This window comes from Notechis scutatus, chromosome 2 (assembly GCF_049901735.1).
Source record: "Notechis scutatus isolate UNSWTSFEM ecotype Mainland chromosome 2, rNotScu1.2, whole genome shotgun sequence".
In the NCBI taxonomy this organism is placed as follows: Eukaryota; Metazoa; Chordata; class Lepidosauria; order Squamata; family Elapidae; genus Notechis; species Notechis scutatus.
The window spans coordinates 245,049,537-245,064,924 of NC_142010.1; the positions used below are offsets into that span (position 1 = coordinate 245,049,537).

General features: G+C 39.7%; 1 protein-coding gene across 4 annotated transcripts in view; it reads right to left on the reverse strand.

The window, feature by feature from the left end:
- Window positions 1-238: 238 nt before the first annotated feature.
- Window positions 239-15,388, reverse strand: part of NNT (nicotinamide nucleotide transhydrogenase) — an 82,253-nt gene continuing 67,103 nt past the window's right edge. For all 4 annotated transcript variants that reach the window (XM_026666473.2, XM_026666474.2, XM_026666475.2 and 1 more), the window contains exons 20-22: window positions 8,296-8,414; window positions 4,656-4,771; window positions 239-2,439 (exon numbers count right to left, since the gene is read on the reverse strand). In XM_026666473.2, the coding sequence (XP_026522258.1) occupies window positions 2,290-2,439; window positions 4,656-4,771; window positions 8,296-8,414 (385 nt within the window). In that variant the 3' untranslated portion in view covers window positions 239-2,289. The remainder of the gene's footprint in view (window positions 2,440-4,655; window positions 4,772-8,295; window positions 8,415-15,388) is intronic.

The following is a 15,388-nucleotide window of genomic DNA, read 5'->3' on the forward strand; positions in this document are numbered from 1 at the left end:
GGACCCCCCCAAGATGAAACACAAGCCTGATGCATCCCTCAATGAAATCAAATTTGACACCCCTGGCCTAAACATTGGTATCTGAATATGGTGAAATGTTAATATATACATTTACAGTTAATATATATGCACGTTCATGTATGTTATGCCGTACGATAAATAAATATGTAAAAATTAACACGTGGTGCCCACTAAAACCTACATCTTTATTTGAAAAAATAATCAGGCAGCCAGAAAATTTTGCAGAATAGATATTTTCTTCACTTTATTATTTTATTTAAATAATTCTCTCCTGTTATAAACACTGTTCTAATGTTGGCAATTGTAATTTGCATTTTCTTAGAAATGGTTTACGTATCTTCAAATTAAAATAATATATTAAAACAAGACAAAGGCTACAGCTTTAAGGCAGCATGAAACAATCCAAGGCTATCTTCACCAATGCTCCTCTTCTTGGTCACATTTGCATGCAGGCTGTACACAGAAATGTATAGCACCAACTCAATGAAATTTAAGGTCCCAAAACAAATCTTGCTAAAACAGAGCTGCCCTGTTTGGCTCAAGTTTCCTTATGCAGCAGAATAATCTACTGATGTTTCACTATTAAGTTTTTGCTAAACTGCTAAAAAAGGACAGAATTAAAAAAGAGAAACACTGAACATCTAGCTGAATGCTTTTTCTGAAAAGTCCTACTAAAACAAATGGAATTTCATTAAAAACATTTATTTTCTCTTGATTCATGGATCTGGAAGCTCAAACTGGATTTAGTTCACTGTTCTAAGCTGATATTCCACATAGAGGAAGCTCAACATAGGGAGACAGGAGGTAGCTAAATGGGCATCATTTTCATTTGCTATTAAATTAAGAGGTCATAAACCCAACGATAAAAATCAGGATATACAAACAGTCAAGTTGGGCTTAGTTTAACTCACTTCATAGTAGGCTGTTTTGCCCAGATGTTAAGGCTTTCTAACAGTTACAGCTATTTATTTTGCCTCTGTCACTACAGATGCTTGCTACATCATTATGCAAACATGACAAATTCATTTCATTTAGTTAAACATCTGAGTTTCACTCAAGTGCACTAAACATATTCAAGACTGCGCTGGAAGCCACTAAAAAAATCTATTTATCACTATACAGAAGCCTCAACAGTTGTCTTATTTAAAGTAGAAGGAAGACCAGTCATCTGAATTTTGTGTGTGAGATTGGGTACATGGGTGTGTTTTTCAAAGTTGACTGGTTTAGCACATCTGCCCAAATAAATTATGAAATTAAAAGGTATTTCCAAGAGTCTAAAATTTCATTTTATACTCACAGCATATGTTTGACAGTTTCTGTAAATGCATTAAAACCCACTATGAATATATTAAAATGCATTTCATAAGTGGCCAGAGTCATCTTCATGACTACCAACGTTATCATCATTTCTGTTTAGAATAATGTAAACAGATGGTCATAAAATACTGTAGAGAATAAGGAAGATGGCTTTGACCAAACTTGGCAACTTTAAGACTTGTGGACTTCAACTCCCAGAATTCTCCAGGCAGAAGTCCACAAGTCTTAAAGTTGCCAAGTTTGGGGACCCCTGACTTTGACAGAGAAACCATTACTTAAGCAAAAGGGATTTGAAGCATTTTTTTAAAAGTCCAGAACAAGAAGATAACATTCAAAACTGGCTCAGACAGATGCCTCCCTAATTCATTGAAGTATAAGAAGGAAGAGGAGGTACAGCACAATCAGATACACAAGATTCTGTTATTACAACCAATCTCAATAAAAGTAGTCTTCCTGCGGCGCTGATGTCCAGGTCTGGTCTATGTAGTGGGGCTGACCAATATCCAGTTCAGATTGATTGTTAATGATTCCCGGCGAACAATTTGCTAAACTCTAGAGCCACAGAACTTTTAATGGTTGTTTCCCTTACGTCTTATGTCACATTAAATAGACAGATTCTCCAAATTCCTGAGTCTCATTTTGTTAAGTTGTGGTTGCCAAAGAAAATTCTTCTAAAATAGGCTGCATTCAGCTGTATGTATTCCAGGTTCTGAAGAATGTTCACTTCAATGTTTCAATGCTTTGTGTTTTTTTTGTTTGTTTTTCCTGCTCTTTTTAGTAAAAAAAATTCACTGCATTTCTAGGCCTTAAAGTTCCTCTCTTTGCCCCTTAAAATCTTCATTTCAAGAACACCTGCTAACCTTTATCTTTTAACGTTGATACATAACACTTTTTAGTTGTTGTTGTTGTTTTTGTTGTTGTTCATACTGGCCGAAGAGTACATTTTAATATTTAATTTGGATACAACTCCCTCATTTTGGTCTGCAGACCATCACAAGTCTTCTTAGCATCCCCTAGAAGCATGGCAGTGTTGGGCTTGTAAAAGATGGGGTTATCCACTGCTGCATATCCAACACCTAGAGATCTCTTCATAACAATCACCTGAAACAAGGACTTTTGTGTTATATATCCAGCCTCTTTACAGACAGTCATTTAATCAACATTAGGAAAGAACAAATATGTTAGGTTTGTAGAAGTCTCTTATTTGTGTATTACATTTATATGCAGTGCATGTCACTAGCTAAACTGACTCTGGGGTGTCTTACAATGCCATAAAACATAAATATTAAAAACCTTAAAATTAACAACAATTAAGCAAAGGCTAAAAAACCAAGAGGACAAAATGGTGCAGGGATGGGCTTTTATCCTTCTATCACACAACCAACTAGTATGTCCCCATCAGAGCCTCAGGCCAACTGGCAAAGTCAGATTTTAAGGCCTTTCCAAAAGGCCAGAAGGATGGAGAAAGATCTCACTTCCAGTGGCAAAGTGTTCCAAAGGAGGGGGCCAAGGCACGGGCTGAAGTTTCTATGGCTCCCTGGACCTTCAACCATTCTGGTTTAACAGGGTTCAGCAAAAGCCTCCAGGCACCGCAAAACAGCAGCATGACAAAATTTGGGTTGCCCAGGATAGAAATGTAAAAATTAAGTATCAACAGCATACTGATGATACTTCATCTTGGGTAATTTCAGCCAGCGTCTTCATGTAGATGTTAAGGAGAAGAGACAGTAATGCTAGAGGTACACCACAAAGGAGTGGCCATGTGCTGGATCTTTCATCTTCAGACTTATGCAGTGCTTCAATTATTTTAACTCTTCTGCCTCTGACTGATTTATAGACATCTTATATACTGTTTTTGGCTGACTGTTGTTAGCCACCCAGGGTTCATAGGTAAGATGGCACTGGGCAGCTAGATGCATTTTCTTAAATAAACAAACAAATGTGCACAGCTAATATAAACATTATCAAATGTAACTCAGAACAGGTAGATTTAATTATATCACATGATTACAGATAGTGTGATTGGGATAGATTTAATTATTTTACAAAACTAAGGATAGGACAGGCAATCTATAGGTGTTATAGGAAAGCTATTCCAATCCCTTGTTCAATTTAGAATTCGCTAAATCAACAACAGGAGGCATCCAGTATTTTTTTAAAACCCCAGCAAGAAAGAACTCATCACAGTTCTTGGAAGGCTGTTTCATTGTTTTAACAGTTTTTATCATCAAGAAACTCCTCATAATAATCACCATGCATTTATCTTTCTTTTCATTTCAACCCACATACCCTGTCCTGTTGTTTGTTTTTTTAGTTATTTGTAGATGACTACCAGATCTCCTTTCAGCCTTTTCTTTTATAAGCTAGTCCCTGACTCCTTTAACATTTCCTCTAGGTGGTTGGTTTTCAAACTCTTTATCATTGTGATAACTTCCTCTGAACCTACTCCAGCTTCAAGTCCTAGAACTAGATACAGGTGTGACCTAACCAGCACAAAGCACCATAGAACCATTATCTGCCATAATCTGGGCACCATCCTTTCCTTAATACAGTCCATCACAGTCCATAACTGCTGCATCACAGCAAGTTTTTCACCATATGGAGTTCCCTGAAGTTTTATTCTTCTGATATTTATCCCTCCCTTTCTTTACAATGAGTCTTAAGCTGCTACATTTTTCCAAAACATTCCAAAACATATTATTTCTTCAAAGCACCATAGAAAGGACTCTTATTTGTTATGTAATGTAGTTTCCAAGGTTTATCTATGAATTGTGGTGGTAGAGGATACACAGAGCTCTAGTTGATAATTACTGGCCCTCATATTTTTAAAAACATAAAAAAATAAGGGAAAACCTTTCACCAATTACAACTAAGGAAAACTAAAAGCTATCTTAAAAATAATTGTGATGGTATCCCTTTTTTCCCCCATCAAAAAAGAGCTCTTCAAAGATTGAATGATCTCAAGATGATATGGGGTTCTTGACCAGTGTATCAAAGAAAGCAACAATACAGTTGCTTCACCCCAGAAAAATCATGGTTTTAACTGTGTACTTTTAGTATACCCATCAGCCCACTAAAAATATTGGGGTGGGGGAAAGGGGGTGCTAATGGCACTGCCTCCATTGGACAGTTTTCGAATAATTGTGTTCTTTTCCTTACCATCTTAGGTACTTATCTACAGTTATTAGCATTTTGATTTAAGCTGTTCAAAGAAAAAAAAGAAGAGTTGTGGGATATTAGCAGAGATCTGAATATGTAAATGACTTTAAAGAAATCAATAAGGCATGGGATTTCTATTACAATATTCTGTCACTCACCTGCTTTGCCTTCCAAACTTCAAGAACAGGCATTCCAGCAATGATAGAATTTGGATCTTCTTGGGCAGCTGAATTAACTGTGTCATTAGCTCCAATGACAAGGACCAGATCCGTTTCTGCAATAAAAACACAAGGAAAAAACACATATACATTAATGAATAGAACTCCAGTTATTATTAGTAATGAATTCTGGGTTAGATATCTCTTAATCCAGGGGTGGGCAAACTACGGCCCGCGGGACACATCCGGCCCGTTGGTCATTTTAATACGGCCCGCCTCTGAAAAAAAAATATTCCTCTCTGGAAAAAAAATTGGGGCCGGCCAAAAGAGACCCCGCACCGCGCGCCAAAAAATTGCACACACAACACAGAGCTGGGCAGCCGCTTCCCTGGTAGCGGGGCCAAGGCCACCGCCCGGGGAACGCCCACTGCTTTCCCTCGCCAGGGCTGGGCGGTGGCGTGTTGCCCTGCGCTGCGTGGCCCTCGCCTGGCAGCGTGCTTCTCAGCTGGTCTCCTCCTCCTCGGCCATACAGAACAAACAGGCAGAGAAGGAGGTGACCAGCCGGCTGGTTGGGGGAAGCTTTCTGCGCCGAAAGAGGCAGCTACTAATCTCCGGCTTTGCTCCGCTTCTCCAATGGTCCGGCACCACCCTGTTCTTCTTGTGCTGCGAAAGAGGCGGCTAATGATCTCCGGCTCCGCTCTGCTTCTCCAACATCCGGCGCCGCCCTGTTCTGTGTCAGGCCCAGCAAGTCCGAGCAGCGGCGCACAGAACAGGGCGGTGCCGGATGTTGGAGAAGCAGAGCGGAGCCGGAGATCATTAGCCGCCTCTTTCGCAGCACAAAGCCTCCCCAACTGGCCAGCTGCTCTCCTCCTTCTCTGCCTGTTTGTTCTGTATGGCCGAGGAGGAAGAGACCAGCCGGCTGGTTGGGGGAAGCTTTCTGAGCCGAAAGAGGCAGCTACTAATCTCCGGCTTTGCTCCGCTTCTCCAATGGTCCGGCACCACCCTGTTCTTCTTGTGCTGCGAAAGAGGCGGCTAATGATCTCCGGCTCCGCTCTGCTTCTCCAACATCCGGCGCCACCCTGTTCTGTGTCAGGCCCAGCAAGTCCGAGCAGCCGGCGCACAGAACAGGGCAGCGCCGGATGTTGGAGAAGCAGAGGAGCCGGAGAAGAAGCCTCCCCAACTGGCAGCACAAGAAGCCTCCCCCAACTGGCCAGGTGCTCTCCTCCTTCTCTGCCTCCTTCTCTGCCTCTCCCCTCTTGCTCCTCACAGTTGCCCTGAGCCAGTGCGGTTCTTTACTTGGGCAGCCAGACGCCCGCAGCAGTGCCCGCAGCAGCAACAGGCAGTTCTGCCCGGGCTCTGCTCAGGTGTCCAGCTGGGGCTGTCAGGAGTTGCTACCACCGGCGCAGCTCCGCGCGGCTCCAGTCCCACGTTGCCTTGGGAAGGGAAAGGCAAAACCAGGAGCCGCTGAGCCTGAACCTCCGGTGCCGTTGCTGCCGTTGCAAAGCACCGCCGCGGCTCTTCCTTTTTGCCTTTCCCTTCCCGAGGCAATGTGGGACTGGAGCCGTGTGGAGCCGTGCCGGCAGTAGCAACTCCTGACTCAGGGGGCCTCCGAGGGGAGGGGAAGGAGGAGAAGAAGGGGGGAAGGGGGGGCGATTCCCAAAAAATCTTGTGCTGACCCGGCCCGTCTGTCAAATTTTAAAAGTGAATGCAGCCCCCTGAGCCAAAAAGTTTGCCCACCCCTGTCTTAATCTGAAGCCCCGCATCCCACTAAGAACTATAATGGGCAAGAATGGCACTCCCTAAAACTAGATCTTGGAAATAACATATTTGTCTTACTTCATGTTGCAAAACTCTGATATAAAGAATGGCTGTTTTAGTAGTGAGTACTACCTTCAAACTACTATTATTTAGGTTAGTAGTTTATTTTATTTTATTTTATTTATTTTATTTATTTTATTTAATTTTAATTTAGTTTAATTTATTTATTTATTTATTCATTCATTTATTTATTTATTTATTTATTTATTTAGTCAATAGCTTACAATATAACAGAAAAAAGAATAAACATAAGTTCAAATACAAGAAATAGAAACTAATAATTGGGGGCAATAGGACAGAGATGGTAGGCACGATTGTGTGCTTATGCACGCCTCTTACAGACCTCTTAGGAATGGGATGAGGTCAATAGAGGTTAGTTTGAGGGTAAAGGAGTGGGGGTTTGAGCAGGTGACAACAGAATCAGGTAGTGATTTCCAGACATTGACCACTCTGTTGCTGAAATCATACTTCCTACAATCGAGTTTGGTTTACATTTAGTTTATATCTGTTGTGCGCTCTTGTGTTGTTGTTGTTAAAACTGAAATATTGATTAACTGGTAAGACGTTGTAACATATGATTTTATGTACTATGCTTAAATGAGTGCTGTTTATTTCTCTTTTATTTGTGTATTGTGATTAGGTTGTAATCTTAACTGACTTTGGCATATCCCCCAAAACTAAGCAATTTAGATATGGCTTGTATTTGGATGGGAGGCTGTCAGGAAATCTCAACCTTATATGTTAGATTTAAACAAAAATTCAGAAAAAGGCAAAGGCAAATTTGTTTTGCACTGTTCCTAAGAAAAATTCACAGACACGTTCATGAAGTTAACAGAATTCAAATTTGACTCTAGCAGGTTTACACTCCTAACATCGCTTGGTTGAAGCATTAATTTTAAAGAAAGATTTGGATGCAAACATAATTGAAGTCAGGTGCCATGTAAATTTAATGTATTATTATGGCTGGTCATACATTCAGTAAGATGTTTAGACTGGGTTTGGTATTTTTATCCACCTCTCAAGTTCTTTTTTCCAAGGACTTGGGATATACAGGTGTTCTTTGATAAAGACACAAGAGGTCACCACAGGATTTAAACTGTTCCAAGTAAAATTGCCTCTTGCAATTGACTCATAGTGATTTTGTCAATGCCAAAGATGTTCAAGTGATGCTCCAGAAGTTTTGGGATTGGATGCAAGATCCCTGTTAGTATATTATGGTTGGTCACACAGTCAGCCAGATATTTAGACTGGACTTGGCATATCATCAGATGAGTCCTTTCCAAGACCTGAGATAAGCAGATAGCAATAGCACTTACTTATATACAGCTTCACAGTGCTTTATAGTCCTCTCTAAGCAGTTTAGAGTCAGCAGATTGCCCCCAACAATCTGGTCCCTCATTTTACCAACCTCAGAAGGATGGAAGGTTGAGTCAACTGTGAGCCGGTGAGAATCAAACTGCTGGCAGTCGGCAGAGTTAGCCTGCAATACTGCATTCTAACCACTGCGCCACTATGGCTCATAAAGATGTTGTTTAATGGTGCTAAAGATGTTGTTTAATGGTGTTGAAAATAGCATCTCAGGATGTAAGCTGTTCCAAGTAACATTGTCTTTTGGAATTATTATTTAGGCTATTGGTTTGAGCTCCGAGTTTGGCAATTTGGTTGAAAATGTTTTGTCACCATTTGAGAAGACATTGTCAGTGTGTTTGGAATTATTATTGTTACTTATTATATACACGAACGAGTATAATATTAGACTACTTTTTAGAATAAACAAATCATTTGTTGCATAAATACAACAAAGTTATCATCTTGCTCTCACCTGGAAAATCTTCATTAATTTCATCCATTTCTAGCACAATGTCATATGGTACACCGGCTTCTGCAAGCAGTACATTCAGTTGTCCAGGCATACGACCTGCCACAGGATGAATACCAAACCTAATTTGGTGAAATAATTGGTAAACTCATTTACTGGATATGTAAAAAAAATCATAAGTGGGTTAGCCATTTTGTTGCTCATTAGCATAGCAAATTTCCACAGTATAAATCCACGTTATAAATAGAGATGGAAGTCTAAGCTTGAGAAAATAATTCATTCAATGTCACATCCAAGTAGAGTTCAATAGTTCAATATAGTTACCAAAAATTTAATTGATCAGTTTCCAACTCCCCCCCCCCAGTTTCTGTCCAACCTACCTCCCTGTTGTCCTGGGTTCATTAGGCCTTTGAATGGTGTACAGAAGGGCATAATCCAAAAATTGTGCAAGATTACAGCAAATATTAAAGCTGATGAAGTTTAAATTGGATTAATAGAAACAAGTAATATTATTCTTAATGAAATCAGTATACCTTTTCCTGCTGTATAAAGAATTATATTTTAAAGAAGGCTTTGTAGGAATTCAGAGCAATATATCTAAGGCTCTGGGGGCTTTGGGTAGCCTTTGTGGCTATAGGTTATATATCTTTTGGTTAGCAGAATATAATATCATATTAGAATAAATAAATATTGGAATCAAGAACTGGGTTATTTGGAATTTGCTTTTTGTAACAAGTATGAAGCTTCCATGTTGTTTCAAATAGAGACAGTTCTTGACTTCCAAATGTTAAGTTTAACGACTATTTGAAATGATAACGAGACTGAACAAATGGACTTATGGCAGCTGGTCACATGGCCACATTAACAAAATTTGAGCATTTGGCAAACAGCCTGGTCTTCCAACTGACCACAAGAATGCTGCAGCCAGCTTCTCCTGCTTATCTTCCAAATATCCCACCCCTTTGGGTCCCTTGGGCCTACCCTCTCACCCAGCTGAGTCCCTTCAGGCCTTGGGCTTGCTTCACATCCCACTGGGTCTCACACCCTCCTCCATGCCCCCATCACATCTTGCTTCACTTACCTTTTTTGAAGATAATCTTTGGGAAAAAGAAGCTGCCAATCTGCCAAGCAGCCTCCCTATATGCAGAGGCTGCAGGCCGCCATCCTGGAAGCCGGTGCCACTTTGAAAGCAGCTTTGATTCTTGCAATCTGAGAATTGTGGCTGCTCCCAAAAACGATACCTGCTTCCAGGATGGCACCGTGTGGCCTCTGAATAGGAAGACCACATAGTAAATTGGCCAGTTCTTGTTCCTGAAGGCAATCTTTGGAAAAGGTTAGTGGATCAAGGGAGGAGGGTATGGGACCCAGTGGGAAGCACATGCAAGGTCTGCGGGTGGGAGGTAGGCCCAAGAGTCTGGGGCCCAGCGGGGCAGGAAGTGAAGCATGGGGTGCCTCACAGGTTGGGGAAGACCCAGGGCTGGCCACCTATGAGCTGGGGGACCTATGTGCTGCATTAAGGACCTGAGCTTGTGCCAAGCCTCCCAGGGCCTATCTCATCTTCTGAGGCCCCTTGCTCTGCTCAAAGGTCACAAGCAGAGACTATGGTCATTAAGCAAGTTGATCATATGGATGACTCACTTAATGACCATCACAATTTACAACCATAATGAACAGGCTGCATTACAGTCACAGGCTGAGTATTCTATGTCTGTGAGTATTTTCTGTTTTCTAATTGTTCATGACGTTGTTAAGTAAATGGCTTATTTATTATCCAACTGACATCTCTTTTCAGTTGCCTTATGGATCAAAGTGTACAGATGCTGCAACTATCTTCATAAGCACTTAGACTGTGAATGGAGCAAAACAGCCAGTAAGGATAATGGGCATTTTGCTTACAAAAGAAAAAAAAAAAAACCATTTGAAAACTGCACAGAGAGCCATGAGAGAGAGAAAGGCCGAGGTGGGGGGAGAGGAAATATCTGCTATCATTCTACCGAAGACCAGATGTAGAATCAGATATACAACAGCGGAACAAATAGGGCAAAATATTAAGAAGCTTAAAGTTTCAGCCAGCCACTAAGTAACTCAAGCCATGTGAAACAATCCTGATTCTTTCCAGAAAACGTGAAGGGCAAGAGTTTTCAGAATTTCTGCACTGAAATATATTAGAATTCAGGCAACTAATAACATTATATTTAAACAGTTTTTAATTATGGTGCATATTTGGATTTTATATACTATTAGCGATTCTGAAAGCAACATACCCTTTCTTGAAATCATGCCAAATATTTTGAAAGAATATACATATCTGCAAATTGAGAGCTATCAAGCTTTCAAAAGTAACTGCATTTTTCTTTTCAGGGCACAGGAGTTCCACTTTCACTTTCAAAGAGTGTGGCTACTGCCTTTCACAATTCTGTCCTCTGTACTGTAGATTACACATACCTCGACTCTTTTATTTCCCTTTAAAGCAATCTGAAGAAAAACTGAAGTCACATCATTACATGAGGTCCCTGAGCATCCTTTTTTTTCTTGCTAATCCCTTCTAACCACTTGTGCCAAAATTGGCAGCAAGATTTCCCATCAAATTGAGGCTAGAAACACACAAAGCCTGAAACAGGTGTTACATTGTTTGATCAATCGTTTCCAACAAAAGCCCAAATAATTTTAAAAAGCCTAAATTAAAGATGTCCTCCACAAGACTGCCATCCATGTGTACACATTGTATTCCTGATGAAGCATGAAAAGAGTATTTCCAGTTCAAACACAGAATGGAAAGAAAAAGTGCATTCTGGGATGATCAGGAGCGCGACAGTATATGATGCAACGAACTTATAAAACTCTTCATAGAGCTCAAAAATGTTATGGGAAAAAAACTCTAGACATCAAGCAGATGTAGCTTACTAGCATCACTTGTGTCTCCAGAAATTTGGCAAAAGCTATAACAGTTATTTGCACATGGATTATTAATGAAATTATAGCAAACAAGTTCTGGGATAAGTTAGACACATGAGCTCGTATTGTGCCAATAATCACTGCGTATTTTTTCCAGCTTTATGTAATAATGAATCTGGCTGCATGCCAGCAGGACAATATTGTGCACACAAACTAGACTTTCCTTCTTTCTATTCAGTATAGAGGATTGAAAGTCCACTATGCCAGGTAGATCTGTTATCAACAATAGTCACTTCAGGTGATAAGAAAGGCTCATTCTGACCAGCAATATAGTCAGGTTTCAGGAGGGAGGGGAAATGGCTGTAACTAAACATTCACAAGGAGTCAAGTATAAGCATCAAGTAAGCTTGGTTGAAAGAAGTAATTCCCAACCTTCCCCAAGCATGGCTGGCTGGGGAATTCTGGGGGTTGAAATCCACGCATCTTCAAGTTGCCACGGTTGTTAAACACTAGTTTAAACTAATGTCCAAAGTAGAAGTTCCGCTTATTTTAAACTATGGTTTATTGAAACCAGCAAAGATTAATCACAGTTATTAAAACTGCTTTTATTTTAAAGTAAGTGAATGCTCTGAATTTTACAGTAATGCTAAACTATGGTTTATCATTACATCCAAAGCAGGCCACTGTTATTTCTCCAATTTCCTGGAATTGGGAAATACAAGTTAGCCTAGTATTATTATCCTAAGCAACTATAAGTTAGCCACACATAATTTTCTTAGACCCATGGAAAACTACAGAAAAAGCAATGTCAGTATAAGAGCATTGAAGCTTGCCAGTAGTTTTGTGCTGACACAACATTTGTATTGCACATACTGACCTCCTGATATACTGATACTGAAAAAATACTGAGCAGGCAGTATGAATTTAAAAAAAGACTTGCAGTTCATATACAATGTCACAATGTCACAATCATATACAATAGTGAAAGAAGAAGCAAAAAGCATAATTACATGATCAGCATTTTAAAATAATTCCAAAGTGCTATAAGAGTGTAGGAGTGTAGGTCTGCATGGTTTTTTTTCCATTTTCAAATTAAAATATATAGATCATTACTATCATCTTTATGTTATTTTAGAAATAAGATTTTAGAACATTTCAATACAGATTTAAACAGGGGTCAGGACACAGACTAAAGGAAATTATGCAGCTATGTATTGAAATTTAGCAAATTTGAGTATATCCTATGCTCAAGGGGGATTACAATATAATTCTGAAAAAAACAAATATACAGTTCTAGTCATGGCCTCCAAGTCACCCTTGGCTTAGAAAGAAGAGAGGAGGGACAGAACATCACCCCAATAAATATAGTTTTACAAGACCTTGAATGAATATATAAAAATAGATATTTAGAGCGCCTTGCATGCAAATGTTTGTGATAGCACTGAAACATAATTCCTGCAATGAATTATAAAACATTAAAGTATATTTAAGGATGCAAAAATCCTTTCTCAACTATGAGGAAGACAGAAATGGTATAAGGCTTTACATTACTTCTCAGACTATAACACAATAAAAAAGTATTTACAGTTGGCTGTGTTTGTTATTAAGTGAGGATATATTTATAGTTAATAACTTGGAAGGTGATTTGTTTTTACTGGTTTATATATTCTCAAATGGTTACATAAAATCTAACATTTAAGATTGTGTTTAATATGATGTATTACTGAAATAGCTCATTTTATAAAGAACATCTTATTTTTTTTTAACATATCAAAAGAGCATCTGGAGATCCAGCATATTAGTACAGTTGAAATAACATCACTGCAGGGAAACCCGATTTCATGACCAAATTCTAGACATTTATTTGGGTGATAGAGAGGAAGAAGCAAAAAGGAAACAAAACGACCAAAACATTCCTTTTCCAGGAATCAACACCTAGACAATCAGAGACACCTAGACACCAAGATTAAAGCTAGACCAACGATCAAGTAGTAAACCATATTCCAATCAAGGAAGCTTTAACTCAGACAAACAACTTTAACGATGAACAACAGCGTAATCAAGAAACCACCAAGAACATTCCCATAACACTGACAAGGCTAAGCCATTACAGGCAGTCCTCGATTTAAATCAACAATGGAACCCAAAATTTCTGTTGCTAAGTGAGATAGTTGTTAAGTGAGTTTTTCCCTGTTTTACAACCTTTCTTGCCAGTTGTTAAGTGAATCAGTGCGGCTGTAAAGTAAATCTGGCTTTCCCATTGACTTTGCTTGTCAGAAGGTTACATGACTCCGCGACACTGCAACCATCGTAAATATGAACCAGTTGCCAGATATCCAAATTTTAATCACGTGTCCACGGGGATGCTACAGTAGTTGTAAGTGTGAAAAATGGCCATAAATCACTTTTTCAGTGTGTTGCAACATCGAATGTGGCAACTCTAAACAGACCATAGAAATATTTGGTCATTAATGGTCATTAAATGAATGGCTGTGAATTGAAGACTGCCTGTAGTACATAAACAGACAGCAAACCCCTCTCCCTTCTACCTCTGATGAAGGTAGTTGGATAATAAAACACTTTCAAGAAAACAATCAAGTTTACCCACCCACGTTTATCCCAAAGGTGCTTTCTGAAGAGGCAACCGGATGTTCTGGTTTTTCTTTGAAAACGTTTCACTTCTCATCCAAAAAGTTGAAGAAGAATTGGATGAGAAGCGAAACATCTTCATAGAAAAACCAGAAAGGCCAGCTGCCTCTTCAAAAAGCACCTTCGGGACAGCCATGACCTGGATGGCTGAGAATCTCCATAGACCTCCACGTTTATGCTCCACTTATGGTCTCCTTGACTTGGAAGCCCAGACTGAGGGGCTTCATCTAACAGGTTGTTGGCTTCTGGAATTTATAAGCAATCAACCACTCGAGGTTCACTTAGTAAGCAAGGAACATGCAGGAGGAAGCAGTATCCCCAACAGAGCACCCAGCCCTAGGACATACTGAAGCCAAAGGCATGAACATCTCTCACTGAACCATGTCTGCATCTAGTCCTATATCCTTGCTTCTTGTTCTGTCTCTTGATCTCATATTGGCTGACCAACCTACTTGGATTTTGACTCTTGGACCATTGTGGATTAGTCCTCTTAACCCATGCTTAAATTTGACTTTGGACTGACTCCAGCAAGACTTCGGCATAGCTGGCCTTTATGTCTGACTGCTTGCTCTTTGCCAGTAAGCCAGTTCCAATCAAGCTGGCATATATATGCTCTGTCTGCAACAATACATCATTGTTGTATGCTAATATTCAATCTTGGTGATTTGTTTTTTTTATTTTTTCAATTGAAACACCAATTGATGAAAAAATAGTGAGAATATACAGTATATTATATAGAATTTTCCTATCTCTCTGTTAGCTTTCAAGTATGGTAGTTTACCTGAAAGTTACTCAGCCGAGGCTTGAAGGAAAAATAATATTTTTAGAGGAACATACTGCATTTGGCTTACAAAGCTCCTATTATATAAAGTAAGATAGTAGGAAGTGAGAGTAGTAGAAGGAAAAATGTGTGTGTGTGTGTGTGTGTGTGTGTAATTTTTGACTGAGTTTATTAACACATCAAAGATGGAATCTGCTATGAAGGAGAACTTTGTGATAAATGGCGAGGTTAGGAAATATTTTAATAGATCCAGGCAGGCTTTACCTCTACCCTGGCGTTCTTCTGAATCAGGAAAATCTGGCACAAATACTAATACAACACAACTGTGATCCATTCAGAACATGGCTGTGGATTTGTAGATGTGCCAAAAAAGCAGTGCCTTGCTATCCGGCGACCTGTCAGGCAGTGTGAAAGTTGTCTTCCTTACCAGCACACAGATATTATGATCTGATGACAACTGTGTGTCCTTGCTGGCATTTTATCCATCACAGATATGTAAATATGTCATTACATCTGGTTGCAAAGTGGGCCAGAGACCTGAGGCTCCATGGGCCTACAGGAAGGAGAGGCTGAACAGCTGCACTCAATAAACACCATGATGAAAGACCCAACTTACCACAAACAGAAAATACAGATTTCTTTCATTAAAGCCCTCTAGGTAATGGTTGTGGCAAACGCTTGCCAAAACGGGCTTTAAGATCTAATGCAGTTACATCAAAAAGTTCCAGTCTCTCCTGCACACAAAGCTCTGATATACAAAAGCTGAGGCTT